Source organism: Adiantum capillus-veneris, chromosome 6 (genome assembly GCF_014529385.1).
Source record: "Adiantum capillus-veneris isolate H3 chromosome 6, ASM1452938v2, whole genome shotgun sequence".
NCBI classification, from domain to species: domain Eukaryota; kingdom Viridiplantae; phylum Streptophyta; class Polypodiopsida; order Polypodiales; family Pteridaceae; genus Adiantum; species Adiantum capillus-veneris.
Window position 1 is genome coordinate 118,685,660 of NC_140936.1, and position 27,368 is coordinate 118,713,027.

At 41.6% G+C, this 27,368-nt stretch overlaps 2 protein-coding genes across 3 annotated transcripts; both read right to left on the bottom strand.

Annotated features, from left to right (window-relative positions):
* Positions 1-23,442: 23,442 nt before the first annotated feature.
* On the bottom strand, positions 23,443-24,584 carry LOC147456152 (protein RMD5 homolog). The gene has a single exon (XM_086514719.1). It carries the CDS (start codon positions 24,377-24,379, stop codon positions 23,942-23,944), a length of 438 nt encoding a protein of 145 aa, XP_086370845.1. The 5' UTR covers positions 24,380-24,584; the 3' UTR covers positions 23,443-23,941.
* Positions 24,585-24,588: 4 nt separating this feature from the next.
* LOC147456153 (uncharacterized) lies at positions 24,589-26,400 on the bottom strand. 2 transcript variants are annotated; one of them, XM_086514720.1, is made up of 2 exons: positions 25,964-26,400; positions 24,589-24,750 (listed from the first exon to the last, which is right to left on the bottom strand). In XM_086514720.1, exons 1-2 carry the CDS (start codon positions 26,159-26,161, stop codon positions 24,604-24,606), a joined length of 345 nt encoding a protein of 114 aa, XP_086370846.1. In that variant the 5' UTR covers positions 26,162-26,400; the 3' UTR covers positions 24,589-24,603. The 2 variants fall into 2 exon arrangements, 1 of the variants encoding a protein (XP_086370846.1); XR_015188432.1 differs by lacking the exon at positions 25,964-26,400 and adding an exon at positions 25,208-25,933 and having other exon boundaries at positions 24,710-24,750.
* Between the last annotated feature and the right edge of the window lie 968 nt (positions 26,401-27,368).

Here is a 27,368-nt window from a genome sequence, read left to right on the forward strand (position 1 = left end):
TACGCAAGATATGCATGTCCAAACACTTTTGATTAGTTGCATACCCTCTGATTTCACATGAGCATAGCCAATATCTGCTATGTGTAGGCATTGGGGAGTGTTCCCATACAATTGCATTAATACCCAACCTAAGTATTTATCTGCATGTGAATTGTTAAGTATGGAGCCTGATTTACCCTTGTAATTTTCTGTGGTAAAAGCGCACATTTGTAAGGCCCCCATTATGAGGAGAAGCCATCGTGCGTGAAGGAAAATCACTCACCGGAAACCAAAATTTTACGGACAAGAATCAGGGGCAACTTTAGAGGCCTCGGGGGTGGAGGCCCCCGAGACTTTTTTTTTCGCCGGAATATTATGGCCGGACAGCGGCCGAAAAGTGATCGGAAAACAACCGGTCGGTTGGCCGGTGGCCAGTAGTCAATGGCCGATGGCCAGTGGTCGGAAGTCAATGGCCGGTGGCTGGTGGCCGAATTCAAAAGCGGACTTGTCTTCTCAAGGGCAACTACACATGGGCGGATTGGAGGGTCCGATTTGGACTTATTCGCACAAGGGCGGCTACACATGGCTGTCTCTCATAAGAGAGGGCAGCCCTTTTGGCCTATAAAAGGAGGCCATTTCTACACACATTTCATAGTGTGAAGTTAATGCAACAAGGTGAGTGTGAGGTGGTGAGAGTAAAGCAAGGCGGGAGCTCTATCAAGGGTTTAATCTCTTTGTAAACTACTTCTTCTTTTGAAGTGTTAAAGCCATTGAGTGGCTGCTTTCCCGTGGACGTAGCCCACATTGGGTGAACCACGTTATGCACAGGAGAATCATCAAGTGTTGCACTATCAGTGGAAACAAGAGGAATGCCTAAGGAGAGGTTCAAAAACCAAAAGGGTCGTGATAGCTCAAGGCGGAGCAAGTCACGCACAAAGTCAGTTCTTGAATGTTGGAACTGCGGCAAGAAGGGCCACGTCAAGAAGGATTGCTGGTCCAAGAAGAAGAAGGAGACAGAGTCTCAAGACAACAAGCCAGTATCCGAGGCCAATGTGGCTTGTAAAGTAGAGCAAGATGCTATAATTCTCTTATTAGACAATGTGTCTAATTCCTGGATAGTAGATTCCGGGGCTTCATTCCATGCGACACCACACAAGCAACATTTCCAAAACTACACCAAAGGTAATTTTGGGTATGTATACTTGGGAGATGATGAAGCTTGTGAGATTGTCGGCAAAGGTATAGTTTCTGTCAAAACTGCTAACGGAAATGAATGGAAGCTTAAAGATGTTAGGCATGTTCCTTCTCTTCGCAAAATTTGATCTCTACAGGACAATTGGACGATGAAGGTCACAACATTGCATTCGGAAACAAACGGTGGAAGATCTCAAAGGGATCTTTGGTGGTTGCCAAGGGTGAAAAAGTCGGTACACTTTACTTGTGTACTGTTAGCATGCAACCTTCAGTTTGTGCAGCAACTACAAAAGTTGACAGTGCGGTGTGGCACTACCGACTTGGGCATATGAGTGCCAAAAGGAATGCAAATCCTTCAAGCAAATAAGCTTCTACCAGGTTTGAAAGAAGTGGACTTAGAGTTCTGTGAAGATTGTGTTTATGGTAAACAAAAGAGGGTAAAATTTCAAAAATTAGGAAATGAAAGAAAAAATAAAAAACTTGAGTTGGTTCATTCTGATGTTTGGGGTCCTGCAAGTACACCATCACTTGGTGGCTCATTAACTATGTAACATTCATAGACGATGCGACTAGAAAAACATGGGTTTATGTCATGAAGAATAAATCCGATGTATTTTTCATATTTCAAAGGTGGAAAGCCTTTGTGGAGAATGAAACATGTACCAAGGTTAAATGCCTCAGATCCGACAATGGAGGCGAATATTGCAGCCAAACTTTTGAAAGCTTTTGTGCTAGCAATGGCATTCGGAGGCAAAGGACAACCCCAAGGACACCTCAACCAAATGGGATTTAGGAAAGGATGAACAGGACAATCATGGAACGAGCACGAAGCATGCGGCTACATGCAGGCCTACCGCTTGAGCTTTGGGCGAAAGCTGTAAGTACGTCTGTGTACTTAATCAATCGGTCATCCTCAACGGCATTGGATGGGGGAGTTCCAGAAGAGGCATGGACAGGTAAACCGGTGAATTATGCATTTCTCAAAGTGTTTGGGTGTGAGGCTTTCATGCACATAGATAGAAGCCTAAGATCAAAGCTAGATGCAAAGTCCAAAAAGTGTTTCTTCATTGGCTATGGAGAAGGAGACTTTGGGTATCGCCTATGGAATTCTGAAGATGGTAAAATCTTAAGGAGTAGGGATGTAATTTTTAACAAACAAAATATGTATAAAGATTACTTGGAAAGAAAACAAACAAAAGAAACAGGTGATGAGTACATGGAGCTTGAGGACGGTGAAGACTCAAGGACTACAAACGGTGACAATGTGCAACAACGTCAACCAAATGAGTAGCCTCAACCTATTCCCCGAAGATCTATAAGAGCAAGTAGACCTCCAGAAAGGTTTGTTCCTTCCTTAAACCATCTCTTGATCTCAGATTCTGGAGAGCCGGAATCATACGAAGAAGCTATGCAACATGAATCCAAAGAAGAATGGACGAAGAGCATGCAAGTGGAGATGGACTCACTACATCGCAACCAAACATGACAGTTGGTTGAGTTGCCTAAAGGTAAGCGGGCACTTCAAAACAAATGGGTGTACAAGCTGAAGGAAGAAGAAGGTGGGAAGAAAAGGTACAAGTCTAGGCTTGTGGTAAAAGGTTTTTCTCAAAAGAAAGGTATTGACTTCAATGAAATATTTTCTCCTATTGTAAAAATGAACTCAATTAGGATTGTCTTAAGCCTTGTGGCTGCTCATGATCTAAATCTCGAGCAAATGGATGTAAATACGGCATTCCCTCACGGTGACTTAGAGGAGGAAATCTACATGCTTCAACCAAAGGGGTATGAAGTAAAAGGTAAGGAGAAAATGGTTTGCAGATTAAAGAAGATCTTGTATGGTTTAAAGCAAGCATCAAGACAATGGTACTTGAAGTTTGATCGCTGGATGTTGGATCATGGATTCACAAGATGCAACTTGGATCACTGCGTCTAAACTAAGAATTTGGGAGATGGGAAATTCATCATCCTAATGTTGTATGTTGATGACATGTTGATTGCAAGTGCTAACATGCAGGACATCAAAGACCTAAAAGAGGAGCTATCCAAATCTTTTTCAATGAAAGATTTAGGTGCTGCAAAGAGGATACTTGGTATGAAAATATCAAGGGACAGGACGAAGAAGACAATAAAGCTATCTCAAGAACATTACATCAAGAAGGTACTAGAAAGGTTTGCAATGCAAAACCAGTTTCTACACCTTTGGCTGGTCATTTTAAACTAACGAAGGATATGTGTCCAAAGACACAAGAGGAGATAGCCTATATGTCTAAAGTTCCATATGCTGCAGCAGTAGGTTCTCTAATGTATGCTATGGTCTGGACAAGGCCAGACATTGCACATGCACTGGGAGTTGTGAGTAGGTTCATGGACAACCCAGGTAAAGAGCATTGGCAAGCTGTGAAGTGGATACTTAGGTATCTAAAAGGGACAACAACAAATGCTTTGTATTTTGGAGGAACTGATATTTTTCTAGAAGGGTATGCTGATGCAGATATGGCAGGTGACAAAGATACTCGAAGGAGCACTACTGGCTATGTGTTCACGGTTGGAGGCACAGCAGTAAGCTGGGCTTCAAAGCTGCAGAAAGTGGTTTCACTTTCTACCACGGAAGCAGAGTATGTAGCAATGACGGAGGCAAGCAAAGAAATTCTGTGGCTTCACAGATTCTTAGAAGAGCTTGGATTCAAACAAGATAATTGTGTTTTGTACAATGATAGCCAAAGCGCTATCCATCTTGCGAAGAACTCAGCCTTTCATTCAAGGAAAAAGCACATTGAGGTGAGATATCACTTCATACGCACTCTTTTGGAAGAGGGACAGCTAAAGCTAGGAAAGGTGCATACAAGTGAAAATCCTGCAGACATGTTTACAAAGGTGGTCAACAAGGAGAAGTTGAGCTTTTGCTCATCTTCAATCGGCATTCAAGGATAAGAAGCCAGAATGGAAAGAAGTCACAGGTTTGGTTTAGAGATCAGTCTCCAAGTGGGAGATTGTTAAGTATGGAGTCTAATTTACCCTTGTAATTTTCTGTGGTAAAAGCGCACATTTGTAAGGCCCCCATTATGAGGGGAAGCCATCGTGCGTGAAGGAAAATCACTCGCCGGAAACCAAAATTTTTACGGACAAGAATCAGGGGCAACTTTAGAGGCCTCAGGGGCGGAGGCCCCCGAGACTTTTTTTTTCGCCGGAATATTATGGCCGGACGGCGGCCGGAAAGTGATCGGAAAACAACCGGTCGGTTGGCCAGTGGCCGGTAGTCAATGGCTGATGGCCAGTGGTCGGAAGTCAATGGCCGGTGGCCGATGGTCGGAAGTCAATGGCCGGTGGCCGGTGGCCGAATTCAAAAGCGGACTTGTCTTCTCAAGGTCCGCCACACATGGGCAGATTGGAGTGTCCGATTTGGACTTATTCGCACAAGGGTGGCTACACATGGCTGTCTCTCATAAGAGAGGGCAGCCCTTTTGGCCTATAAAAGGAGGCCATTTCTACACACATTTCATAGTGTGAAGTTAATGCAACAAGGTGAGTGTGAGGTGGTGAGTGTAAAGCAAGGCGGGAGCTCTATCAAGGGTTTAATCTGTTTGTAAACTACTTCTTCTTTTGAAGTGCTAAAGCCATTGAGTGGCTGCTTTCCCATGGACGTAGCCCACATTGGGTGAACCACGTATATCGTGTGTACTCTCTCTCTCTCTCTACTCTAAAATCTCTTGTATGTGAAATCTATCTCTCTCCATTAAGTAATCTACTCAAAAATCTATTTAGCTACGTCTTATTTCCTAACATGAATCACCTCTTATTAATAATTCATCAACTTATTAATAAGTGATGTTTTAGCATCATTTTTGAAATCATGGGTTTTTATTGGCATTGCCTAACCCAGCTTTAAGGTCATCTATAAGTGACCCTAGGGGTCACTTCTCAACAATAAGTCAACACCTGCAGCAGTAGTACAAGTACCAATCAGTGAGCATTTTCAATTTTCAGCCCTTGTTGACATTGACAATAGTAGCAGATCAGCCCATAGACTTGTCACCCATTCTGAATTCTCAGCCCTTAGCCTCATAGAACCAAGCATTTACCACAAGATCCTCACAGTATCTAGGACCATTGTATCATCATTTGTGAAATCTAAAGCAAATACCTTTCTAGCGATAGAGAGGGGGGCCCTTGGAGAGGGATTTGGGACCCCATCTGGTGTCAATCTTCTCTCTCTCTCTCTCTCTCTCTCTCTCTCTCTCTCTCTCTCTCTCTCTCTCTCTCTCTCTCTCTCTCTCTCTTTTCTCTCTAGTCTGTGCACATCTCTCATGAAGTGAAAGGAACTCTATCATTTAGTAAAAAGAACCTTGGGTACGCATTGAGCACTCATCCCAAGTATACACCATCAATCACTTCCACTGCACATTACGCACATGGTAGAGTTAACACTAAGTGTGGTCATGTTGGTGCTCTCAAAGCACACAGGGAGCACAAACAACTAGTTCTCATGAAGTAAATTTGGTTCCCATGAAGTGTCAAAGAGTCAAGTAGAGAAGCAAGACAGCATCAACATTTTCATTTGTCTATAGGACCTCATTATTGCCTCTAGCTATAAATGCTATCCGTGGCATCATTGATAGATTTTCATGGTGATAGCCAGTGCAAGCAATGAGCTTTTCCTAGCATTAGATTCAATGGAGGTGATGAGATCTTCAACATTGGATTACTTGTTGATCTTTTATATTGATGCATTTTCATTTGTGTATAGGATAACATTGGCATCATTGATAGCTTTTCATGGTGATAGCGAATTCAAGTAATGAGATTTTCCTAGCATTAGATTCAATGGAGGCGATGAGCTCTTTAGCATTGGATTATTTGTTGCTCTTTCATATTGATGCAACGTGACTCGTGCCAAATGCCTCCCTTCCCTCCACTTGCACTCTGTGTGACTCGGTGTTTACGATTCAGAAAAGAGTGGGCTATCTATACACACATGTCAGCATGGAAATAGGACTAAAAGATCAAGCTGAGTGCTATCATGATACTTAAAAGCTCAGAGGGTCCACTATTAAGAAACCCCATATACATTGTGTGTTCATAGGGTACTTAAAGACTGCTCTTTTAAAATGTGAACATGAATAGATTGATCCTTTTTTTATAAATTAACGGGCTTTTTTCCAAAAATTGATCTTGTGTAATATATCCCTCTTAAGTTACTTAAATTTTCAAAAATAACCTTTAGCATGAACTCACAGGGTATATTAACATTATGTTCTCTTTCTTCTAAGAAGCATTGTGTAAAAATTCTCTCAATAGAAGATGGGAAATCTTAATTTTCTCTCTCTAGCCACAAGTTTCTTAATTTTCAACTCTCTTAAAATTTAATCTCCCTCTCTAAAAGGTTGTCTTTCATGATGATCGACTAGTGTGTCTCTAATCTTGGGATCAATGCATGTTGTGGACAAAGAGAAGAAGCCCTCTACATGAATTCTTCAAAAAGATCTAATGGATTTCAAAAATCTTGAAAATCTCCCTAAATAATCACACTTGGAATTAGAAGTGCCTCTAAGGTTATATCAACAACACTTGAATGTTGCATAGACTCGGCCTGAAAGCTACGATAACCCAAATCATGCAGCCAACACCATAACACATCAAATCACCACAATATATAGAAATCCAATTAGTTGTTGGGACTTCGATGGTGCGGCAATAGCACAAGCTCATCTCTCAGCCTTTCCTCCCCCCTGTTCACAAAGTGCGGCAAAAGATAGTGTAAAGTTGCAGTAGATCTATAGTGTTATTGACTTCACGTTAGCTTCAAGATTTTCTAGCTCTTCATGTGGAGATATTCAGATCTTTACCACAGGAACTTCTCATCTTGCACTAGTTTCAAGATTTTCTAGCTCTACACATGGAGATATTTGAATCTTTGTGGTGGGAGATTCTCATCTTTCGGGGGGGGGTCACCAATCAAAGTAACACACAATGTAGACCTTTCCTCTACTACTAAGTTGTCTAAACTCAGCCTAAGTATGTACATGAGCATTCAACTAAGCTTCCAACCTAGAAGGGTGACAAAATGAGCTACGTTGAAGGTGGCAAAGCCCTTACACAAATGGACTATCATGCACAAAGTATGATTGACAACCTATCGCTCCCACCAAAGTAGAGTATATGGCTACAACCAAAAGATAAAATCACAAAGGAATCACCAAGACCATCACCATGGTTGAAAGGAAGTTAAAGATTGTCCACTTATCTACAAAGGAAGAAGACTTAGACCACCACATTAACAAACAAATAAGACTCTATTAGCAGTGTTGAAGCAACAAATAAAAAATGGCAAAAATGAAGAAGATGCATCAAGCATAAGCCGGTTGGACACTACTTTTGGACCAATGAAGAGTAAGGGTGAAAGTATAGAGACAATAGCAGAGAAAAAATTCGGGCTTGATCAAGAAAAAGACAATGATGAAAGAATCCAAGCATTGGTAGAGGTTAAGAAGAGAGTTGTAGAAGTTAGAAAGAAGAAAGAATTGAGGTTACAGCACAAGCAGGAAGAGAAGTGGAATTTCAAGCTGAAGAAGAGATAAGATGGAAGAAGGAGTCAAAACATAAAGGATATTGGAAAAATGTAACATGCAAGAATAAGAAGAAGTGATACATTTAGTTGTTGAACAAAAGAGAGCTGCAAGAAAAGAAAGGGCTAGATTGCATAGCAAAGAACAAAGGAAGAGGGCACAAGAAGAGGAGAAGCACTAGCAAATTTACCTATCCACACATCTCCCAAGCCATAGTCTCCACCTCTACTAGCTCAAAATGTTCCAACATCTCCACCAAGGCAAAGTGAGCAGCAGAATGAAGTCCCCGCTACTCATGTTGAAGATACTCAACACAATGAAGAGGTAGAGACAAACCAACACTATATAAAAAGTCCTCCTTTATACTTTGGATCTACTAGCCATCCAATACAAAGTGATCCATCACCACCAAAATTTGGAGATTCTGTAGAATCTATAACAAAGAACAACCAATCACCTGGACCCATCCACCAAGGCCATGAAGTAATATGCCCTGCACGACTCTAAAGAATGCATGTCAAAGAGAAACCAATCACCTAAACTTGAAGTAACATGCCAAGACTCTAAAGAATGCATGTCAAAGAGAAACCAATCACATGAACTTGTGCCACCAAGGCCATGAAGTAATATGCCAAGACTTTGAAGGAGCTGGAGATTTTGTAGAAGCTATATCAAAGAACAACCAATCACTTCGACCTGTGCCACCAAGGCCATGAAGTAATATGCCAAGACTCTGAGAAATGCATGTCAATCCTCAAGTGGCTAGCCAATATCACCTTCTAAGGGGTTAGTATTCATAGCTATGCAAAGAGAATTCCAGCTCTCTATTGTGGATTCTCATTAGCAGATGCTCACATTAAAGCACCCAAAGTTGCTTTGCAAGAAGCCAGCGTTAAAGCATATGACTATTAGATTATTGTTGAAGCTTTAAAGACAAAAAGGCAAGTCTCAACGTGGTTTTCAAAGAACTAAAGGAAGGTAATCAAGCCAAAGAGTGAACATTGCTAGTATGGAGTGGGAAACTTTGAGATATTCACTCTCATTAATACTCTCACGCTTGGAATAGGTGAACAAGATAGCTAACTAAAGAACAACCAAGAGAAAATACAACAACTAGCACTCCACACAAAAAAAACCACAAACTCAACTCTCACTGTCAAATGCTCAGATACCATAAGCAGAGTAGAGACTCCAACAACAAGAAGATTTATTGAAGAGTATCAGAGAAAAAAATTATTTTGGGGCCATAGAAACTACCCCATCCTCCAGTGATAATGATAAGCAATTATAGCATGAGACAAAGAAGGAATAGCTATAGCCTATAGAGAAAGGATCTGGTCACTAGCTTCATAAAATGGAATGAGGATATTCAGGGAGAATTGGATTCTTTGAAAAGATAAATAGAAAGACTAAAGTAAGAACTAAAGCTAAAGAGGACCTTTGGTTCCAAAGTTGGAGATCTAGTCACATCACTAGAGTCAGAGCTTTATGAACACTAGGGAGCTCCATAGCTTCACATCCTCTCATAAGCTCTATTCTATTTGTTTCCCTTGACTCCCACGTGCTCCCTTATGCATTGTGGGTGAGAATTAAGCAAAAAAACCGATTATTTTTTTGTCTTTACATTGTTGTAATGTGTTTTGATGTAGATAATCAATAAATCTTTCTAATCTTGTGTGCTTAATCAATGTGTGGTGTCATTTCAAGTTCAATTTATCTACTTAGGTTGTGCAAAAATAGAAGGCATAGAGTAGAGATTGACATTGTAGGATTCATTTTTTGCACACACATTGGCTCCTCTTGCACTCAAGGAGAAGCTATGTCTCTTCTTGTTTGCATTGACTGAAATTTCATCGGGCATTTGGGATGAAAGGTTGCATTACACTATACGTATGAGAATTTCATTAAATACCAAGTAGAACAGGCAAAAGATTGGATTGGTTGAATATATTGGATGATGGCATAGATAGTTTCTCTTTTTCCTCAATTGTTGCCACAGGAATAACCACCATCATGCTTTGAGACTACTTCATATTATTATGTTGCTATAATGCTAGTTGTTATGTTTTTTTGCCACAGAGGCCACTAAGGGGGCATGTGTTGTTGGAAAAGAAAGTTTCCTTGTGCCATGTAACCAAAGTAGTGATCTCTTGTAGGGGACTAGTTTTTCCTTTTGAGACCATGATCATGTAATAGAGGGTGAGAGAAAATGTAAGAAATCAGAGAAGAGGTTGTTAGATAGATAGATAGATAGAGAGAGAGAGAGAGAGAGAGAGAGAGAGAGATTTGGAAAGGGTGACATGAAATAAGAGAAGGTATGAGTGAGAAGAGAAAAGTGATGGGGAAAGAGATAAAAAATGAAAAAGGATGAGGTGGAAAAAAAACGGATGAAAGAGTAGGGGATGAAAAGGAGAGAGAGGGCGAATGAGAAAGGCCAAGGCACAAATGGCTTGGTGTGTTTTGGGGGGGGGGGGGGGGGGGGGGGGGGGGGGGGGGTGTGAAAACAACACATTTTCTTTTTCTTGTTTTTTCTAAAAGGGTGGAGAGGGGGAATAAGGAGAGTTACAAGGATAAAGAAATCTATGCATTGATGCACATGGGTGGGATCAAGGCATGTGTGCATGGATGCACATTGGAAAAATGAAATGAAATGCACTTCTTTTGTGAGATGAGAGATGTATATGTACAAAAGGGAGTGAAGCTATGTACATGGGGAAAAGAATGAGCTTTTTTTCTCTGTCATAAACTAGGGCTATGCTAATATAAGAGAGGGTTGGAGTCCTATGATAGTCAAAGTAATCTAATGCACTACTTGAATAGGAGGTGTTGTTTAAGTATGAGTACATTACAAATGGAAGATAATGCCCATTACAAATGGTTTTAGATGATGTGCCATGTGTTTTTCACTCGTTCAAAGCATGTTGGAGAGGTCCCAATGTGGCCTCACCAAGTCTTCCTCCACTCTTTGCTATATGTGAGCATGTGGATGGGACATCTTACCATCATATGTTGTGTGTGGAGGGAAAGAGTGCCCAGAGAGGAGATCTTTCACAACTTAGAACTATGCCAAGTAATAGTGACAACGGCGAGACAGTTACATGGTAGCAATATGACTATCAGATATGTACATGGCTTAGGGGTGGAGTCCAACAAGGGAGTATATACATAAAGTAAACTAATTTATGTACAATTCTAATTGACCAAAGGAAGTGAGTCGCCCATAAGAGTCTTGAAAGTTGGACTACCCCATGTGATAGGATATCTTCAACCACATATGGACCTTGCCATATAGGAAGGAGATTCTTTTCTTTTTCCACATCTTTGGCAAGGTATAAGAGGACAAGGGTCCCTCTACCAAATATAGGGTGTTGGAGGTGCCGATCATGCCCTACCTTCAATTGTTGCTATTTCACAATGAGAGCTTTCTTTGCTTGTAGCCTCGACTCCTCTAGGAGAGTAGTTGCTAAGGCATGTAAGCATCCTTAATAGAAACATTCAAATCTAGCTTCACATATGTGACTTGAATGTTGTCGTGTATGCCATGTTGTCCCTACTATAGCTTTTGGCCATGAGGTTGGATGCAAGATACATGCTTTCCTAAAGAGAGATATCACCTCTTCATGTGGCCTATAAAACTACCTAGTGGGTTTTGGTGCACACCTTTGATAGGTGTCACATGATTTAACATATGTAATTGCATCTCTAAAGAGATATGGCCAACACAACCGACTTTAAAGAGTCTGATGTGTTGTTATATGCCCCCTAATGTGCCAATGGTAGTGAGGCCCATGTATTGAGGGTGATAAGGTTGTCCTCGTGATGGACCAAAATAGAATCTAACATTAGACAAGGGTCATAAGGTTGTCCTCATGATGGACCAAAATAGAATCTAACATTAGACAAGGGTCATAAGGTTGTCCTCATGATGGATCAAAATAGAAGCTAACATTAGACGTCTTTGATTGCAAAATATGCACAAAAAAAAGGTTGTCCTCATGATGGATCAAAATAGAAGCTAACGTTAGACTTCTTTGATTGCAAAATATGCAAAAAAAAAAGGTGAAGTTGAAAACTATCCTTCTAGATGTGGTGGTTTATGTGCCCACTTTGAAGGCACAATGGCATCCTTTCATGTACAATCTTTATTTTCTCATTGAAATCTTGTGCTATGTGTAGAGCAGGGCTAGAAAAATACATTTTTCCTAACCGAACAAAATAACGGGAAACTTGAAATTCTCCCGGTTTTTAGGTCAAAATTTGAAGCTTTTGCCGGTAATTACACTAAAACTTGTGTAAATTTTCCGGTTTTCTTGAAGGCAAGCTCAAAATCTAACCGGGATTTTATAATTTCAGCTGGTTAAAATACACTAGACCCCAGTTTTTTTCTAACACCGGTGTAGAGTTCTTGGAAATAAAAGGCAATAGATTAAGTTACTTCTAGTAGGGATCTTGCAATGCAGATCCACTTTGTACAGTTTATAGAGAAGTGTTTCCATTATTTACCAATTAATGAGTTAATTTTGATTTTTTAATCATGCACAAGCCAAGGAATAATCATTTTGGTGCAGACTTTCTATGATGAGCAATCCCAATTCAAGAAAGGGGAGCCAAGAATGTAAGATCCATTTCTATATGCCCATCTATTCATCTTATTTGGGCAGTCAAATTGGGACAATATTATGTATTTCTTAAAGACATGCAAAAGTCCATATGGTGGAAATCAACAAAAAGTAAGGCTTTAGTCATCCAATCATTAAATTTTTCATTGATAAATGATGTCTTGTACCAACTGGCTAAGGTGTGTATATGAGCTAAAAAAGGCAGAGACTTTGGATGCAACACATGAGGAGATCCAAGAGGCCATTATTCAAGGAAGCTTACAAGGTTGAAGATTTTATAAGCTAGCTTATGGTGGGAATCAATGTTCAAGGATGCCAGCAAGAAGGTGGCTAAACACTGTGATGCATACAAGAGAGTGCGAAGGCCAATGGATAAGGATATGGCACCTCTTCATTTGGTAATGCCATTGGAGCCCTTCATGGAATGGGATCGGACCGCGGATCGTTTCAAGACTACAAGGGCTAAATATAGATACATTGTGGTGACCTCGGATTATGTCACCAAGAGGGTGGAAGCTCAAGTACTATAAGATACTAGGGCTTGGCGGATATGGTTGTCCTTTGCAATTAGTATCTGATAATGGCATAGAGTTCACCAATGAAGTGTTGGAGCAACTAAAGGATGAATTTTCTATCAAATATTGGAGAGCCACTACTTATTATCCTAGAAGCAATGGTCAGATTGAAAGTTCCAATAAAAACAGGAAGCACATTCTCACTACCATGGTGCACACCAAAGAGCTTGCTGATGGGTTTCCTTATTTTCGCTAACTTATTGTAGGAATAGATAGAACCTGATACATTATTGTTAATATGAGGGACTCAACTAGGGGATGGAGGCAACAAGAGTGTCTCAAAATATCTAAAAACAATGTCAAATGCATTAAAATCAAATACCCAAAATCACCAAAAATACTCTATAGCCACTAGTCAACCTTCATTTCACTTGACATATGATGTTCAATTGCTACCGAACTTGCTAGGATGGTGGACAAGACAATCTAGGCCAATCCTAGGGTCTTAGATTGACAAATCAAGGGTCAGCTTTGCAAAAATATACTAAACAAAACCCTAATTCTAGTAGGTAAAAATCAACATTCAAAGCATCTTACACCTTAATTATGCGAGCCAAATCCAATTCATGATCTATCATTGAAGTAAGGCACGATCATCTATTAGAGATGAGTCAAATTGACCAAGGAAAAAGGCCACTACAAAGCTGGAGGGATGGACTCCACCACCCTAGCTAGAGACTTTGAGCGAGACGACCTCCGTAAAAGGTATTCGAGGGACAACATGCCTTAAATTGAGGACGACATGACCTAATGGGGGGGAATGTTAGTAAGTGGGCCCTATTAGGTCATGTCAGGGAAGACATAACCCAATAGGGGGGGAATGTTAGCAACGAGGCCAACAATAACAACCCACTACAAATTATGTGGCTTATTTTTGTAATTTTCCCAGTATACTTGACATTGGCTACATCATTTTGCTGTCTTCTCTTCTAATTTCCTATTATTAGAGATGTACACTTTAGCTTTTAGTGTTTGTGAAGACTATGCGCTTTTAGATTGTACTTAGATTGATAGTTTGATAAGCCATGTTTACAAAGGGCTAGACTTTAAACTTTTGATCATTCACCCAAAAAATGTAATTGCAGAGCTTAAAAACCTCAACGTAGAATGCTTCCTCAAACGTCTAAGAGTGGTGGGCCTCTCCCTCGCTCACACACGAAGTGCAAGCGATAGAGAAATCTCCCAACCTACGCACACACGCACGCGCCCCCACACACACACACAAGACAGACCGGCCTCTCCCAAACAAGAAGCGTTACCAATACCATGAACTACATCATATACATCTAAATTACCACAAGGACATGTAGCCTACAAAACTCAAGTTTTGGGGCTGATCTCATAGAAGCCTCTGATGTTGAGACATACAATAGGGCAATGTTAGAAGGGGGACAATGATTGCAAGTTAACGCCTTTTGCAAAATGTTAATGCAACAGAGTAAATGATTTCAATCCAATCAACAAAACCATGAGGGAAGTCCCCCTTTGGTTTCTCTTGAAGGCTTTTAATAGGTTTGGATTACTTATGGTATTGAGCTTCCTTAGTGGCGCGCGCGATATATATATATATATATATATATATATATATATATATATATATATATATATATATATATATATATAGAGAGAGAGAGAGAGAGAGAGAGAGAGAGATTTTATTATCGTCCTCGGAGGTCAAATATGACCTATGGGACCAAAGTTACATGTGATGTAGTATGTGTATGGCTTATGAGTGACTCTCGATGCTCCAAAATTGTAGTGATGAGAGTCGCAATGGAGAGCCCACACTTTGGCTGGGAGAGGAAAGTGTGTAGGTCTAAGTTATGGCTGAAAATGTGAGAGAAGCAAGTTCGGATGTGATCAAAAGCTAAGCACTCTAGTAGTGTGTGGTACTCAGACTAACTTGCAGTGAGCATAATGTGCACAATCGATTTGACTCTTCTCCATTGCCCCAACGCCCTATCTCGCATCGAAGGAAATGGGAGCTAAGCCGAATTGCTGCGATAGTACGTATCGCGGACAAGGGAATAGGCTCAAGCATGTAAGTGTGAGTACGGTTTCCTCTCTCAGCGAAGAACATGGTTTTGTAGTTGGGGGCAATATAGGTGGTGTAATGTATGAAGCGTGACCCACCGGATTTCTCCCAAGCCGTAATACATTGGCGTTGTAGAAAATCTTCATTCACTTGAGAGTCAATTGAAGCATCATGTAGCAAGTGTAATGCATCCCATCTCCCAAACCACTTCTTTATGTCTTGCATCCATCCCGTGCTCAAGATCTTGCTTTTATGCGTCTTTTGAACTTTTTTGCTTGCTTCCTATGCAATTGTAGGAAGTCGATGTGAGGGGTTTTGACGCATCTTTATCATGTACTCCACAACCCTTTCCATGCCCATAACCTCAATTGGAAGAGATCCCGACTCAAGAAGTAGGAGCATATATAGTGTTTGTGTCTTAACTTGGAGAAAGTTTGTAAGAAAACGCTTTTGGACATTCTCAAACTCTTTCCAAGTAGACTTTGAGATGCTCCCGCTCCACACTTCAACTCCATAAAGAAGAACCGGTGTCACCAATGCATCAAAAAGATACTTCTTGAGAACCCGATACTTGATGTTTCCCGCATTACACATGTTCTCAAATGTATAATATGCTCTCTTTCCCGCTTCCAAACGACGCATAGCACATTCATGCCACTTGTGATTGGATGGAACCTCAAGGCCAAGGTACTTAAAGCTCTCAACAACTTCAAGTGTCTCGTTGTTGTACACAATGCATGGCTTCTCCTTATGGTTGGTTTTCACAAGCATAACCTTTGTTTTGGATTCATTTACAATCAGCCCACTATGCAAGCAAAAGTTCTCAAGGACAACCATAAGCTTTTGTGCATCTTCTAAAGTGTGTGCTAGAAGCACTACATCATCCGCATACAACAAAAGCATGATTACCGCATTGCAAATAGTGACCTCTTCAATGCCTTCTTCTTGCATAAAGTCAAGTACCATTTGTTCCAATTGATCGATGCATAGACCAAAGAGAGTTGGTGACAATGGACATCCTTGTTTAACCCCAATAGTGCTTACAAAAATTTCTGAAATTTCTCTTCCCATGCGCAATTGACAAATCACCTTCTCATAGATTCGAGAAACCGCAAGCATAAACTCACTTGGAGTTCTTCCATCCTTCTCCACAAATTGTTACGTGGAATCATATCAAAGGCTTTCTTAAAGTCCACAAAACAACAATACAATCGCTTGCCTTTCAACCGACTTTCCTCCATGAGAACACAAAGAGTGACAAGATGATCAATGGTGCTATGGCATCGACAAAAACCCGTTTGTCCCTTTGCACGCTTGTCATTCTCTTCAGCCCAATCACTCAATTTCATCTCCATTATGCACCCAAACAACTTTGCCATAAGAGACCCAACCATTATAGTCCGGTAGTCGCTTACATTCTTTACATCCCCTCCTTTATGCAAAGACTTAACCCAATTAGTACTCCAATCATAAGGCATACCATGTTGAAGTGCAAGGTTGAACATATCACACATCCACTCATGGGTAAAATCTCCCGTCCATTTGATCATCTCCGGCTTGATACCTTGAAGATCTCCCGCTTTGCGAGTGGCCAACTTTTCAAGCCCACCGCATACATCCTCAATAGTAAAAAAAGACGGCATACATGGGAGTGAACCATAAAATGGCATTTTTTCAGTATTTGCTTGCTCATATAATTGCCTACAATGTGTGTACATATCCACTATACTCAAATTACCAAAATTCTCAACCCGTTTGCCTCTCAAGTTTCTCCAAAATCTTCCACATGCATGTGCCTTTTCTTGGACTTGAAATTCTTATTGCTTTACTTCCCATCTTCTTCTCTTCTTTTGAATCAATTCCTTGTATGTATGCAAATGACTTTGATAGTTGTCTTTGTCCATAGTTGCATCAAGCTTTATCAAGGACTTTCGAGCATCTTGATATTCTTTATCAAACCACCTTTTGCGTGATCTATCTTTGTTGATACCATGGAGATGCTTTATGGCAAAGCATTCTTCCGCATAAGAACAAATAGCTTTCTTGAAAGCTTCCCATTTAGTTTCCAATGGTGCATCACATTGAAGCTTTGTCATCCATAATTTTTGCTCAACCATTTCAATGTACATTGGTGCCCGTTTGAAATCCATACATAGTGATAACTTCTCTTTTCTTTGGCTGAGATTATCATGCTTAGTTACTTTTCCACATGAAAGGTCAATACATAAGGTGCGATGGTCGGATTCCGGGGTCCATTGACCAAACATAAAACTCTTTATGCGATACATGATGGCTTCAGAGAGTAGCATATAGTCAATCACACTATCCCCATTATGTCTCCTACATGTAAATCCCATTGGTTCCACTCCACAAAGATACACCATTGGCAATGAGCATACCCGTGCTATTACACATGTATAAAAGTAACTTTCCATAGTGATCCGGCTCTTTCTCATCCATTGAAGTACGATCATACAAGTGAACTTTCTCCAACTCCCTTGAAATGTATGGCATATCAAATTGTTGAGTATCATGTTGCAATGTTTTTGTGCGAGCATTCATATCCCCAAATACAATAACATCACCTTCACCTTTGAAATAAGCAATGTCCTCTTCCAAATCAGAAAATGGTTGATCTCTATCCATGCAAGCATAAAAGGGAGAATCATGATGAGGAATGTAGCAACCGGCTACAAAAATGGGTGCTCTTTTTGGTGTCATAATTTTCAGCCATATATAACGTTTGTACTTGTCATCTTTCACAATTGATACAAAATCTTCCAATCCTTTTTTAACCATACATGCTAACCCTCCTTGTCCTCTTCGTTGCTTGAGATTCTTTGACCACATCAATGAATGTACATTGTAATCCTCCAAGCCATTAATCCTTTGTGTATCATGCTCCCAAGTTTCAACAAGAAGTACAACATCGGCTTTGCTTGTTAGTTCATCAATGCCAACCCCCGCATTCCATGGGTATCCATTACAATTCCAAAAGCATATTTTCAATTGTAACTCGGTCTCATAGGTCACGCATCCCTATTTGCTTGAGAGACTTGCCTCCTCCTTGGGCACATTTTCTTCATGAGAGATCTCCTTGTTTTTATTATTCTTTTCCTCATATGCCTTGCGACGCATATTTTGTTGCTTAATAGTGAGATCTTCATATACAAAACATTTTGTATCCCTCAAATAGATCCAACTATTATCAAGGATAATCTTTCGCTTGGTCTCATCTGGCATGGTGCATACAATTGGCCGTTCTCCCGAGCGAGGAGCTCCTTGCTTCCCCACTCTATGTGCTCCATAGACCATAACTCCGGACATGCCAAAGTGGATTTTAAAGAAATCTTCAATAACAATGGCAAGAGAAGGAGGTGTCTCTAACTTCTCTTCGAGAATTCCACGAATAACAATGTTCTTGGAACGTCGCTCCTGTTCCTTCAACTCCTCCACATCCACATTCTCAACATTCTTTGTTTGAACCATAGTTTGCATGAGTGAGGAATTAGAAACCACATTGCTACCACATACATCAGCCCAATACTTGTTTGTGCATACATTTTTCATGTCGCATACATCCCGGCTCATAGTGTCAAATTTCTCCTCTTTCAATACATGGTCATGCTCTACTTTGCTCATCCGCTCCTTCAAAGCATTCAAGTCCACAAGAGAACGTTTACATTCCTTGACTTCCTCTTCAAGTTGCATCAAACGTGTTGTTTGCATCTCAAGTGTCCTCTTGAGATTCTCATTCTCAACCACAAGTACCCTTAGTGTGCCATTCTCCATTGCAACTGCTCGTAAGTCTTCGCCTTGTTTGTTTACGGTCTCTTGCAATGATACCAAGTACGCCATGATCATGGTTTTCGATGTCGTTGGTTAGATGGTTGTGTTGCTATCTCGACACTTAGGAGATTTTGGATCATTTTTCACAATGGTTGTGGACCTTGTTGAAGAAGAAGAACCCTTGCGAGTGCCGGAACACATTGTATGTAAAATAGGAGATGAGAATCAATTTTGTTGAACCTATTCACTTCGGAAATGCTGCTACAGAAACGCCTTCCATAACTCTGAAAATTTCTGTCTTTACATCAATGCGTAGAGGACTTCGTGCTCTTCGATTGAGGCTATAGATCACCCAAATCGGAGTTCGGATGAAAAAGTTATGATCAAAAGAGTGGACTGTTGTCTACTAGGTCAAAAAACGGCTGCGTTTTTTGAGAGAGAGAGAGAGAAATGCTTCTCTCTTAACATGCTTGTGCTTTGCATGCCCATTCACACTCCATGTATGAAAATCACTTCTTTTATAGATTTAGTAGACATTTTTGTAGTACGTTTTGTAAGCTTTACAGTCTTTTATGTTCTGCAAACATGGTACACACTACAACATTTCAATGTCTTATTTAATTGTATTTCAAACTTACAATAGAGCTATGCCTACAAATGTTCCATCATACAACCTGCAATTCCTAACCTTTGGTATGATGGTTAGACAACACCATCGACATTAGGATTTTTCAAAATGTGAACTTTTAATTTACCTGTGCTTTAGTGCTTGATGTCCACACCCTTGGGGAACATATGAGCTAATGAACCCTGACTACTTGTACATTTTGACATGCTCGACAAGTAGAAAATCAAGAACCAAAGAATGTTCAAAGGCACCTGAGTGTGAGCACGAGCGTGCTTGCTGTGCACCTTTAGAAAGACATATTCTGTATCTAGCAGGTATCAAAGGGGACTCTCTCAATTGTTGCAACTGGTCCACAATCTAGAAATAGATGGGCTTGCAATTGGCCATGTTCACCTCAAAAGGGCAATAGGTGAAGGGGATCGGGGAGCACCACAGGCAGAGAGTGAGAGAGAGAAGGAGACACACGATGCAGAGATATGGGTGGGGAGACTCCAAAGAGTGAGCAGCCCCGATACCAATTGAAGGGGATCGGGGAGCACCACAGGCAGAGAGTGAGAGAGAGAAGGAGACACGATGCAGAGATATGGGTGGGGAGACTCCAAAGAGTGAGCAGCCCCCTATACACTTATGCTATGTATAAGGTATACAAGTCAGTGGGCGCCCAAACTCTGGGCGGCCGGGCAAGGCACAGACGCCTATACCCCAACAACCTCCCACTTAAAGGCGACTGTGCCTTTAAGCAAGGGAACCTAGTCTAAAGACTACAAAAGGCGAGAGAAAACCGCTCTCAACCGATGCCCACTGGCTGGCTGTGATCGTGTGCATCCGGCTGTCCTGCTCCCGTATAAGTCCATACACCACCAGACGTACCGCACACGTACTACAAGTATGTACACAATACCTGCATATCTCCCTCGTGCACTATGCCATCATCAGTCAACAAACGACTGACAACCCCAACTGCAAATGCTCCCACTGCAGCTGCGATATCCGGTCTCAAGATCAGCATCTCATACATGAGACCACCGAATGCCGATGCAATGCTAGCGGGCCCTGCTAGCTCTACGGAGCATGCATCAACATATATATCCCTGGCAATAGGCATCTCTGACTGACAAGGCGTGTCAGCCACATGCATCTCCTGACTGTCCGCAAAAGACGCATCAACCTGTCGTGCAACCTCAGAGCAAACCAACTGCTCTAGGTGTCTGCTGGAAGACATATCCTGCACAACTATATCCCCATGCTCACTGTCGAGCATAAAAAGGAATGATTGCATAATCGCTGACGTCTCAGCATCCTCTGCAATCATCCACTGCAAACATGACCACTCAATCTGCTGTGACTCACTAGAGCTCTCATGCTCTAACTCCGTATGCATAGACTCTTGCACAACGTCCTCCTGTTGTGACTCACTAGAGCAAGACCGCTCTACCTGTCTATCCTGCATAGAAGTATCTCGCACAACTGACTCTCTGCTTTGCTCAGTCACTAGCAAAGCATGCATGTCTGACTCTGTCACCTCTCTGTGTGATTGCTCAAGTCGTGCCCCAACTGTGTGCACAACGAGCTCACTACTCTGCACTCCATGCAAAGCATCCTCCAACCCACAAGCAAAAGAGACTCGCCTGCTCTCTCGCTCTCTACTTGGTTGCGTGATCACAGAGACAACACCGTCTCTCGTGTGATCCACATGTAATGGGTAACGTGTACCACTCCTGGCACCTCTCGCAATCACTAGCGAACCCAAATGCATCACAAAATCTCGCTCTCGTAGCAAAATCTGACATGCACAATCTCTTAGCTGACCAATCGAGATCAAACTCACTGTCAAATCTGGTACATAACGCACATGTCGTAACAAGTAAGATGCACCACTCGGTAATGACAGTCTCACATCTCCTGCACCTGCTATCGCATGCACCGATCCATCGGTCAAACGTACACTGCCAAGCATCCCGCTAGAATAGCTACAAAACCATGCACGATGCGGCGTGACATGAAACATAGCATCTGCGTCTAGCAACCACTGCGAACGGAGTGCACTATCCACATGTATAGCATCTCGTGCATAGGTCGAGATAAAAGTGACATCCCCGTCACTAGTATACTCCGACACTACATGTGCCTCAACTGTCAAAGCAACTGAGTCCATGGCATCACTACATACATCTCTGAGACTGCCATGTCTCCTACGATGTCGCATACGACAAAAACAACGCCGTCTAACGTGTCCAGAATGACCACAATACCAACATGTTACCTGTCGGCGTGCTCGTGAATGTACATGTCTCACACGAGTCCGTGATGACTCAGATCTATCATACATATCATGTAATCTGCGCCAAAGTGCTCTCGAAGTAGTCTCATACATAACAAGAGCATATACAGATTTCGCAAGGTGTAAAGAGAGCGTAGATAGTGCCATCTCCTCTAGCTCCTGCCACTGATCGTCAGACATGTTTGAAGGTCTACCTACATCACCACTCAATGATCGATGCAACCCTCGCTGTGTCAATGCATCAAGCATACACTCTCTCCATGCCGCAAAGTCTGACCCATCAAACACGCGCATCTGTGAGAGGTCACAATCTGATCGATCACCTGTCTCTGCCATGAGCACAATGTAGCAAACTAGAAAGCAAAACCACCTCACCAACAACACCTGAAAACTGTCTACCAATATGGCCAGAAACACAATGTAAAACCTGTGAGACACACTCCAAAATAGAGCTCCCGCAATGTCAATACAAGCCTCGCCTGCTCTAGTATCACACTGCAATCTGTGAGCTAATCACCAAGCCCACAATGTGCGGTATCGATGCATACACACGCACAAATCTCCCACCTGCAGAGAACACCGCACGCAAATACTGAGTGCAACCCGCAATCTCTACCTAGATCGCATAAATAATGCGCATAAAACTCCTGGAAAAATTTCGCCAGAGTTTCGTCAGTAAAACGGCCACAAAACCAGTAACCAAACTGACTGCACGCTCAAAACCATGAGCAACCAAAGCGCGTCAAATCACACTCCAAATGCATGCACCAATCTCCACATTTTGCATACATCATTGCAAACACCTGCAAATCTAGTACACAAATATCTGCTCTACCTGTGACTGCCAAAAAACATGCTCGAGGCATACATTGCCGAGCTCAAAATGCAATCACATTAGTCTCCCTGAGCATCAAACCACATAAGGCATACATCGTATCCTCCCACCTGTGAGGAAACTTGCAGCAAATATCACTCTCACATCTGAGAGCAAACCATGTGTGGAATCCTCGACACACAATAAACAACTGCTGCTGCAGAAAATTCAGCATTCAGAATTTTAAAATTCTGATATGACGAGCGCGTCCGGAGCGTGCCAAAACCCCAAGGTAGACTCCTGGATCATATGTATCCAAGTCCGGGTGTGAAAGCTATGCCAAAAACAGTGTTTTTGGGACCCGAAAGTGCACAAATAAATTTGCTGTTGTACCTGCTGTAATTCAAAGCATAATTTCAGCAAATAGACATCACCATCGCGTCCGGAGCGTGCCAAAACCCTGACCTAGACTCCTGGATCATATAGATCTGACTCTGTATGACGGAGCTACGCAAAAAACTGCGTTTTAGAGCCCGAAAATGGCAAAAACGAGCTGCACACAGTCTTGAACCTGCTCCTGCTCCACTCTGCGTGATGCAATGTCCTCTCAATACAAGCTCCAACACAAGAGCTCTGCCACAACAGCATCCAAGCACTCGAATGTCAAGCTCTCCTCCGCCGAGCACTTCTCTAACGAGCTCCACTGAGCTCAAAAGCTCCTCTCACCAAGGAAGCCGCAACCGCCTCCTCGACCAAGCTTGACCACACCAAGCTCCTAAGCTCCAAAGACAATGCTCCTCAATCTAAAATCTCTCTCCGTGAAACTCCACGATCGAACTCCACCGTCGAGAGCGAGCGAGCTATCGCCTCGAAGCTCTCAAAGCCGTCGTGCTCTCCGCGGTCACCATAGCTCTGATACCAATTGAAGGGGATCGGGGAGCACCACAGGCAGAGAGTGAGAGAGAGAAGGAGACACACGATGCAGAGATATGGGTGGGGAGACTCCAAAGAGTGAGCAGCCCCCTATACACTTATGCTATGTATAAGGTATACAAATCAGTGGGCGCCCAGACTCTGGGCGGCCGGGCAAGGCACAGACGCCTATACCCCAACAATAGGGGCACTTGAAATTTCTGCTTTTTGAGAGCTTTTAAAGTGATTGCTTCCAGAGTACATGTCCACGTGGCATAAGCATGGGCGGGTTTTTAGCCGTGCTCTGTTCCTTCAAGACAGGACACACAAAAAATGAATGAAACTGATGCTATTTGTCCAATTCAATTTCTATGGGTAGCTGTTTTGAGGTCAGCCACTCATGCTTTCTGTTACCAAAAAGAGAGACCATCTTCAAGAATGTGGGAAGCGCTTGAGTACCGGCCGATATAATCACTTGCAGAGCACTTTGACAGGAGTAACCAATAAGGTTGCAGCAATCTTTTGTAAATTGAATGCTGATGAGATCCCAATTCAAGGGCTGGACCAAATCCTGATATGATGAGCGGTCCAAATGACCAACATAAACAGGCTACCCATTAACCTCTGAATCCTCCCCATATGAGAGGCCGCAAATCGGCTGAAATTAGCCTTGGCATACTGAAGCGCATGTAGGTGTGAGCCTTGTTGAAGAAGCTGCACAAATTGGAGCTCATGCAGATTGCACTCCAAAGAAGAACCCTTTTTCCGAAGCTCCTCATGGTGTGCCTTCGCCCAAACAAGAGCTGGCTTCAAATTGTGCGCCTTCAACTGTTCCAAAATATGGTGCATATCATGAAAAGCAGTCTTGAAAGCTGCATCAGACACTTGCGATTCTTGCAAGAAGCATTTGCCCAGATCAGATTGTCCGAGCCTGAAAAAGTGCATTGCAATCACCCTGTTGATGATGTGTATGTTGAAATGAACACCCATGTGTGCATTCGCCAGATCTGCACGGAAGATCTTGTCCAACACCTTACCGTACTTCAACAGCGCCAAGTTCACCTCCTATGCTGATCCTACCGGATTCATGGGTCCTATCTCATTGAATATCGCATGCAACTCGAAGTAGATTTGTCTAACTTCAGATCCTTCAGCCTCTGCACCATTGTGAATTTTCTTTGTTGCAACATCTATCTCATGGGCTAATCTGTTGATCAATTCTTCTGACTGGTTCTCACAAAACTTCTGCCTTTTGTAGACCCGATCAAAAGCATCCCGCATGTGTTCGAGATCCATTTGTCACTGGTTACAACTTGGAAAAACCGTACCAGCAAACAGAAACGTGCGAGGACAGCCTGCTCCTAGAAGCCAACCACAAAGCAAAGAATAACTAACAGCCAGATAAAAACAAATCAGCCAAGAAAACAATATATATACCTTCATAAGTTCACAATAGTCTGAACTCACGAATTATAAGAGGGAATAAAGCACTCATAAAACTATAAAAGCAAGGGACACAAGAAAAGAAAAGAGAAACAAAAACAAACAAACAAACTAACTAAATCACTTTGTTTGCTACGAAACAAAACTAGATAAAACAAAACATTATTAACTTAAAAATGTTTTTAGAAAAGGGATGTGTAAAATAAGATGACGCGACTTGCTTGGCTTAAAACAAGTACTCAACTTTAAGCAAAATAAGGATAAGACATCTTAAAAACTTAATCCTAGAAATCAAACTTCAGACAACAACTTCTAATGGAACACAGTCCTCGGGTAAGCTAAATACGAAATCAAAAAATGAATACTACTACAAACCTACGAAGAACAAAGAACCAAACTTGACAATATGTGATCTCAACTTCGCTGCTTGTCCAAACAGGAAGAATAAGCTGATGCGACCTCCTGTCCAAATCATGCGACCTCCTGTCCAAAGACTGGTTAGCTGCAATAATGAAATAAGTAATCGCGACTAAGAGATGCCTCACCAACAAAAGATCCTTTCCTAACAATAAGGTACAGCCAAGCCAACTCAAAAAAAATGAGAATCATCAAACATGCAAAATTCATCGGTTACTTTGACCTTTAAGAGCAACCAAATGCAGGGTGGTAATAGATTTGGCTAGAATCATCAAAACATGCAAAATTCATCAGTTAATTCGACCTTTAAGGTGGGCGAACGGGCCAGGTGCATCGGCGTACTCAAATGCAGCAAGGACCAATGGTCACAAATGAGACAGCAGGCTGAAGTTTTGTCTTTCAAGTCGAAATAGCTTCAATTTGAGCTCGGCTAATGAACAATCATTCAGAAAAACTGCAAACCTAAAAGGAGGCTAAAGTCACGCAGTAACCAAGTGACCTCACAGTCTATGTCTACAGACTAGTTGGTTGCATTTACTAACATACTTTTTTAGAGATGCCACACCACATGTACTTTAAAAGCCAAATGGATTTCACTTTCTCGATTGAAGCTTTCGTACTAAACAACCCTTCAACCCAGCCTGGGACTATCTTCAGTAGAGCAACATGCAGAAATAGCTTCCGTCACAAAGAAATACCATGGTATGACCTTACCAGACTGGAGAAGGAAGAGGAGCAGCTAACTTGACCGTGAGCACAGCACAAAACGCAGTGCATAGAGTGGACCGTACTTTGCTGACGTGGCAGTCCCAACTCTGCTGCCATAGGAAGGCTGGGCACTGGAGCTTTTTGTGGGCTGGGCGCTGGTTCGGTGCAGGTATGAAACCATTGAAACTTGATACCAAGGGCCATCCAATGCCTTAAAATACGAGGCCTTGAGGGAGCCAAACTGTAACTGTATTGACTATAGCTAATTTTGCTCTTAAAAATGATTATTAATATTTAGATGTGCACATGTGAATTTATGAAGTTTGCATCCAATTGATTTTTAGCAAGTAAATTCTGGTGCGGTGGACTATTAAAGGAATTTTCCGTCATTTGGGCAAAAAAGTAGTAAACAAGGCCGTCACCAACTTGACGACGACGGCACTACCTAATCACACACACACACACACACACACACACACAGAGAGAGAGAGAATTGCTTATAGAGAATTGTCTGAGACGAGAGTGATCGGGGAGAGTTTGTTGCTGTCGACTTTTTTAAAGTGCGTGCTATTTTTACTGCAACAAGCATGGCTCCAAAGAATAGCATCTTAAAATAGCTTCAAAAAGCCTAAAAGTTGTGTACAACATTTCATAGGCACCACGCCTATATCACTGCAGGCAGTGCCAACAAGTAGCCGGATGCAATATAAACGTGCAAGTACACGCACATAGATGCATATGTGTTTCTAAGGCCTCCAAGAGAAATGATTGTTTAAATCTCAGAAAGATAAAGGTTTAGATTTTTGCTTTCTAAAAGAAACCTTAGTGTTGTGTTGGGTTACGGAAACTTTTATTGTTTTCATTGCATGATGGAGACTTACTTTGAATGTTTATTTCACTTTCATCTCATATACTATATGCTGACATGTCTTGACTTTTTTTGCATTCTATTGTTTTAGAATGTTAAAGTGAAACTTCACTTGCATAATTCTAGTAAATTTTATGGCTACACACACGCACATACATTAATGAATTTTTTTAATTTCACATTTCATTTCACAGCCTCACACATGGCTTGACTTTTCTTACATTCTATAATTTAATTCTAGTTAATATTTGGAAAAGTTTATTTTATTAAAGGGTCGTCGATTGAGTTTCCTTTCCACAAAGAAGCCAATAGGAAATACTAGCATAAATTTAAAATTATCAAGATTTTTGAACTATTTTCTCACATATTTCATCAGTTTTTCTTCGCTTTACCATGGTTTGTAACCATGTAGTCTCCATTTTCAACCGGCTCAAGGCTACCTGAGGCAATCCTTTTTTGAACACTGATTTCATTTAAACTCAACCTAATGATTTTATCACGCTCTAATTATTTTAGAAAGCCATCGTGATTCTTTCACTTGTT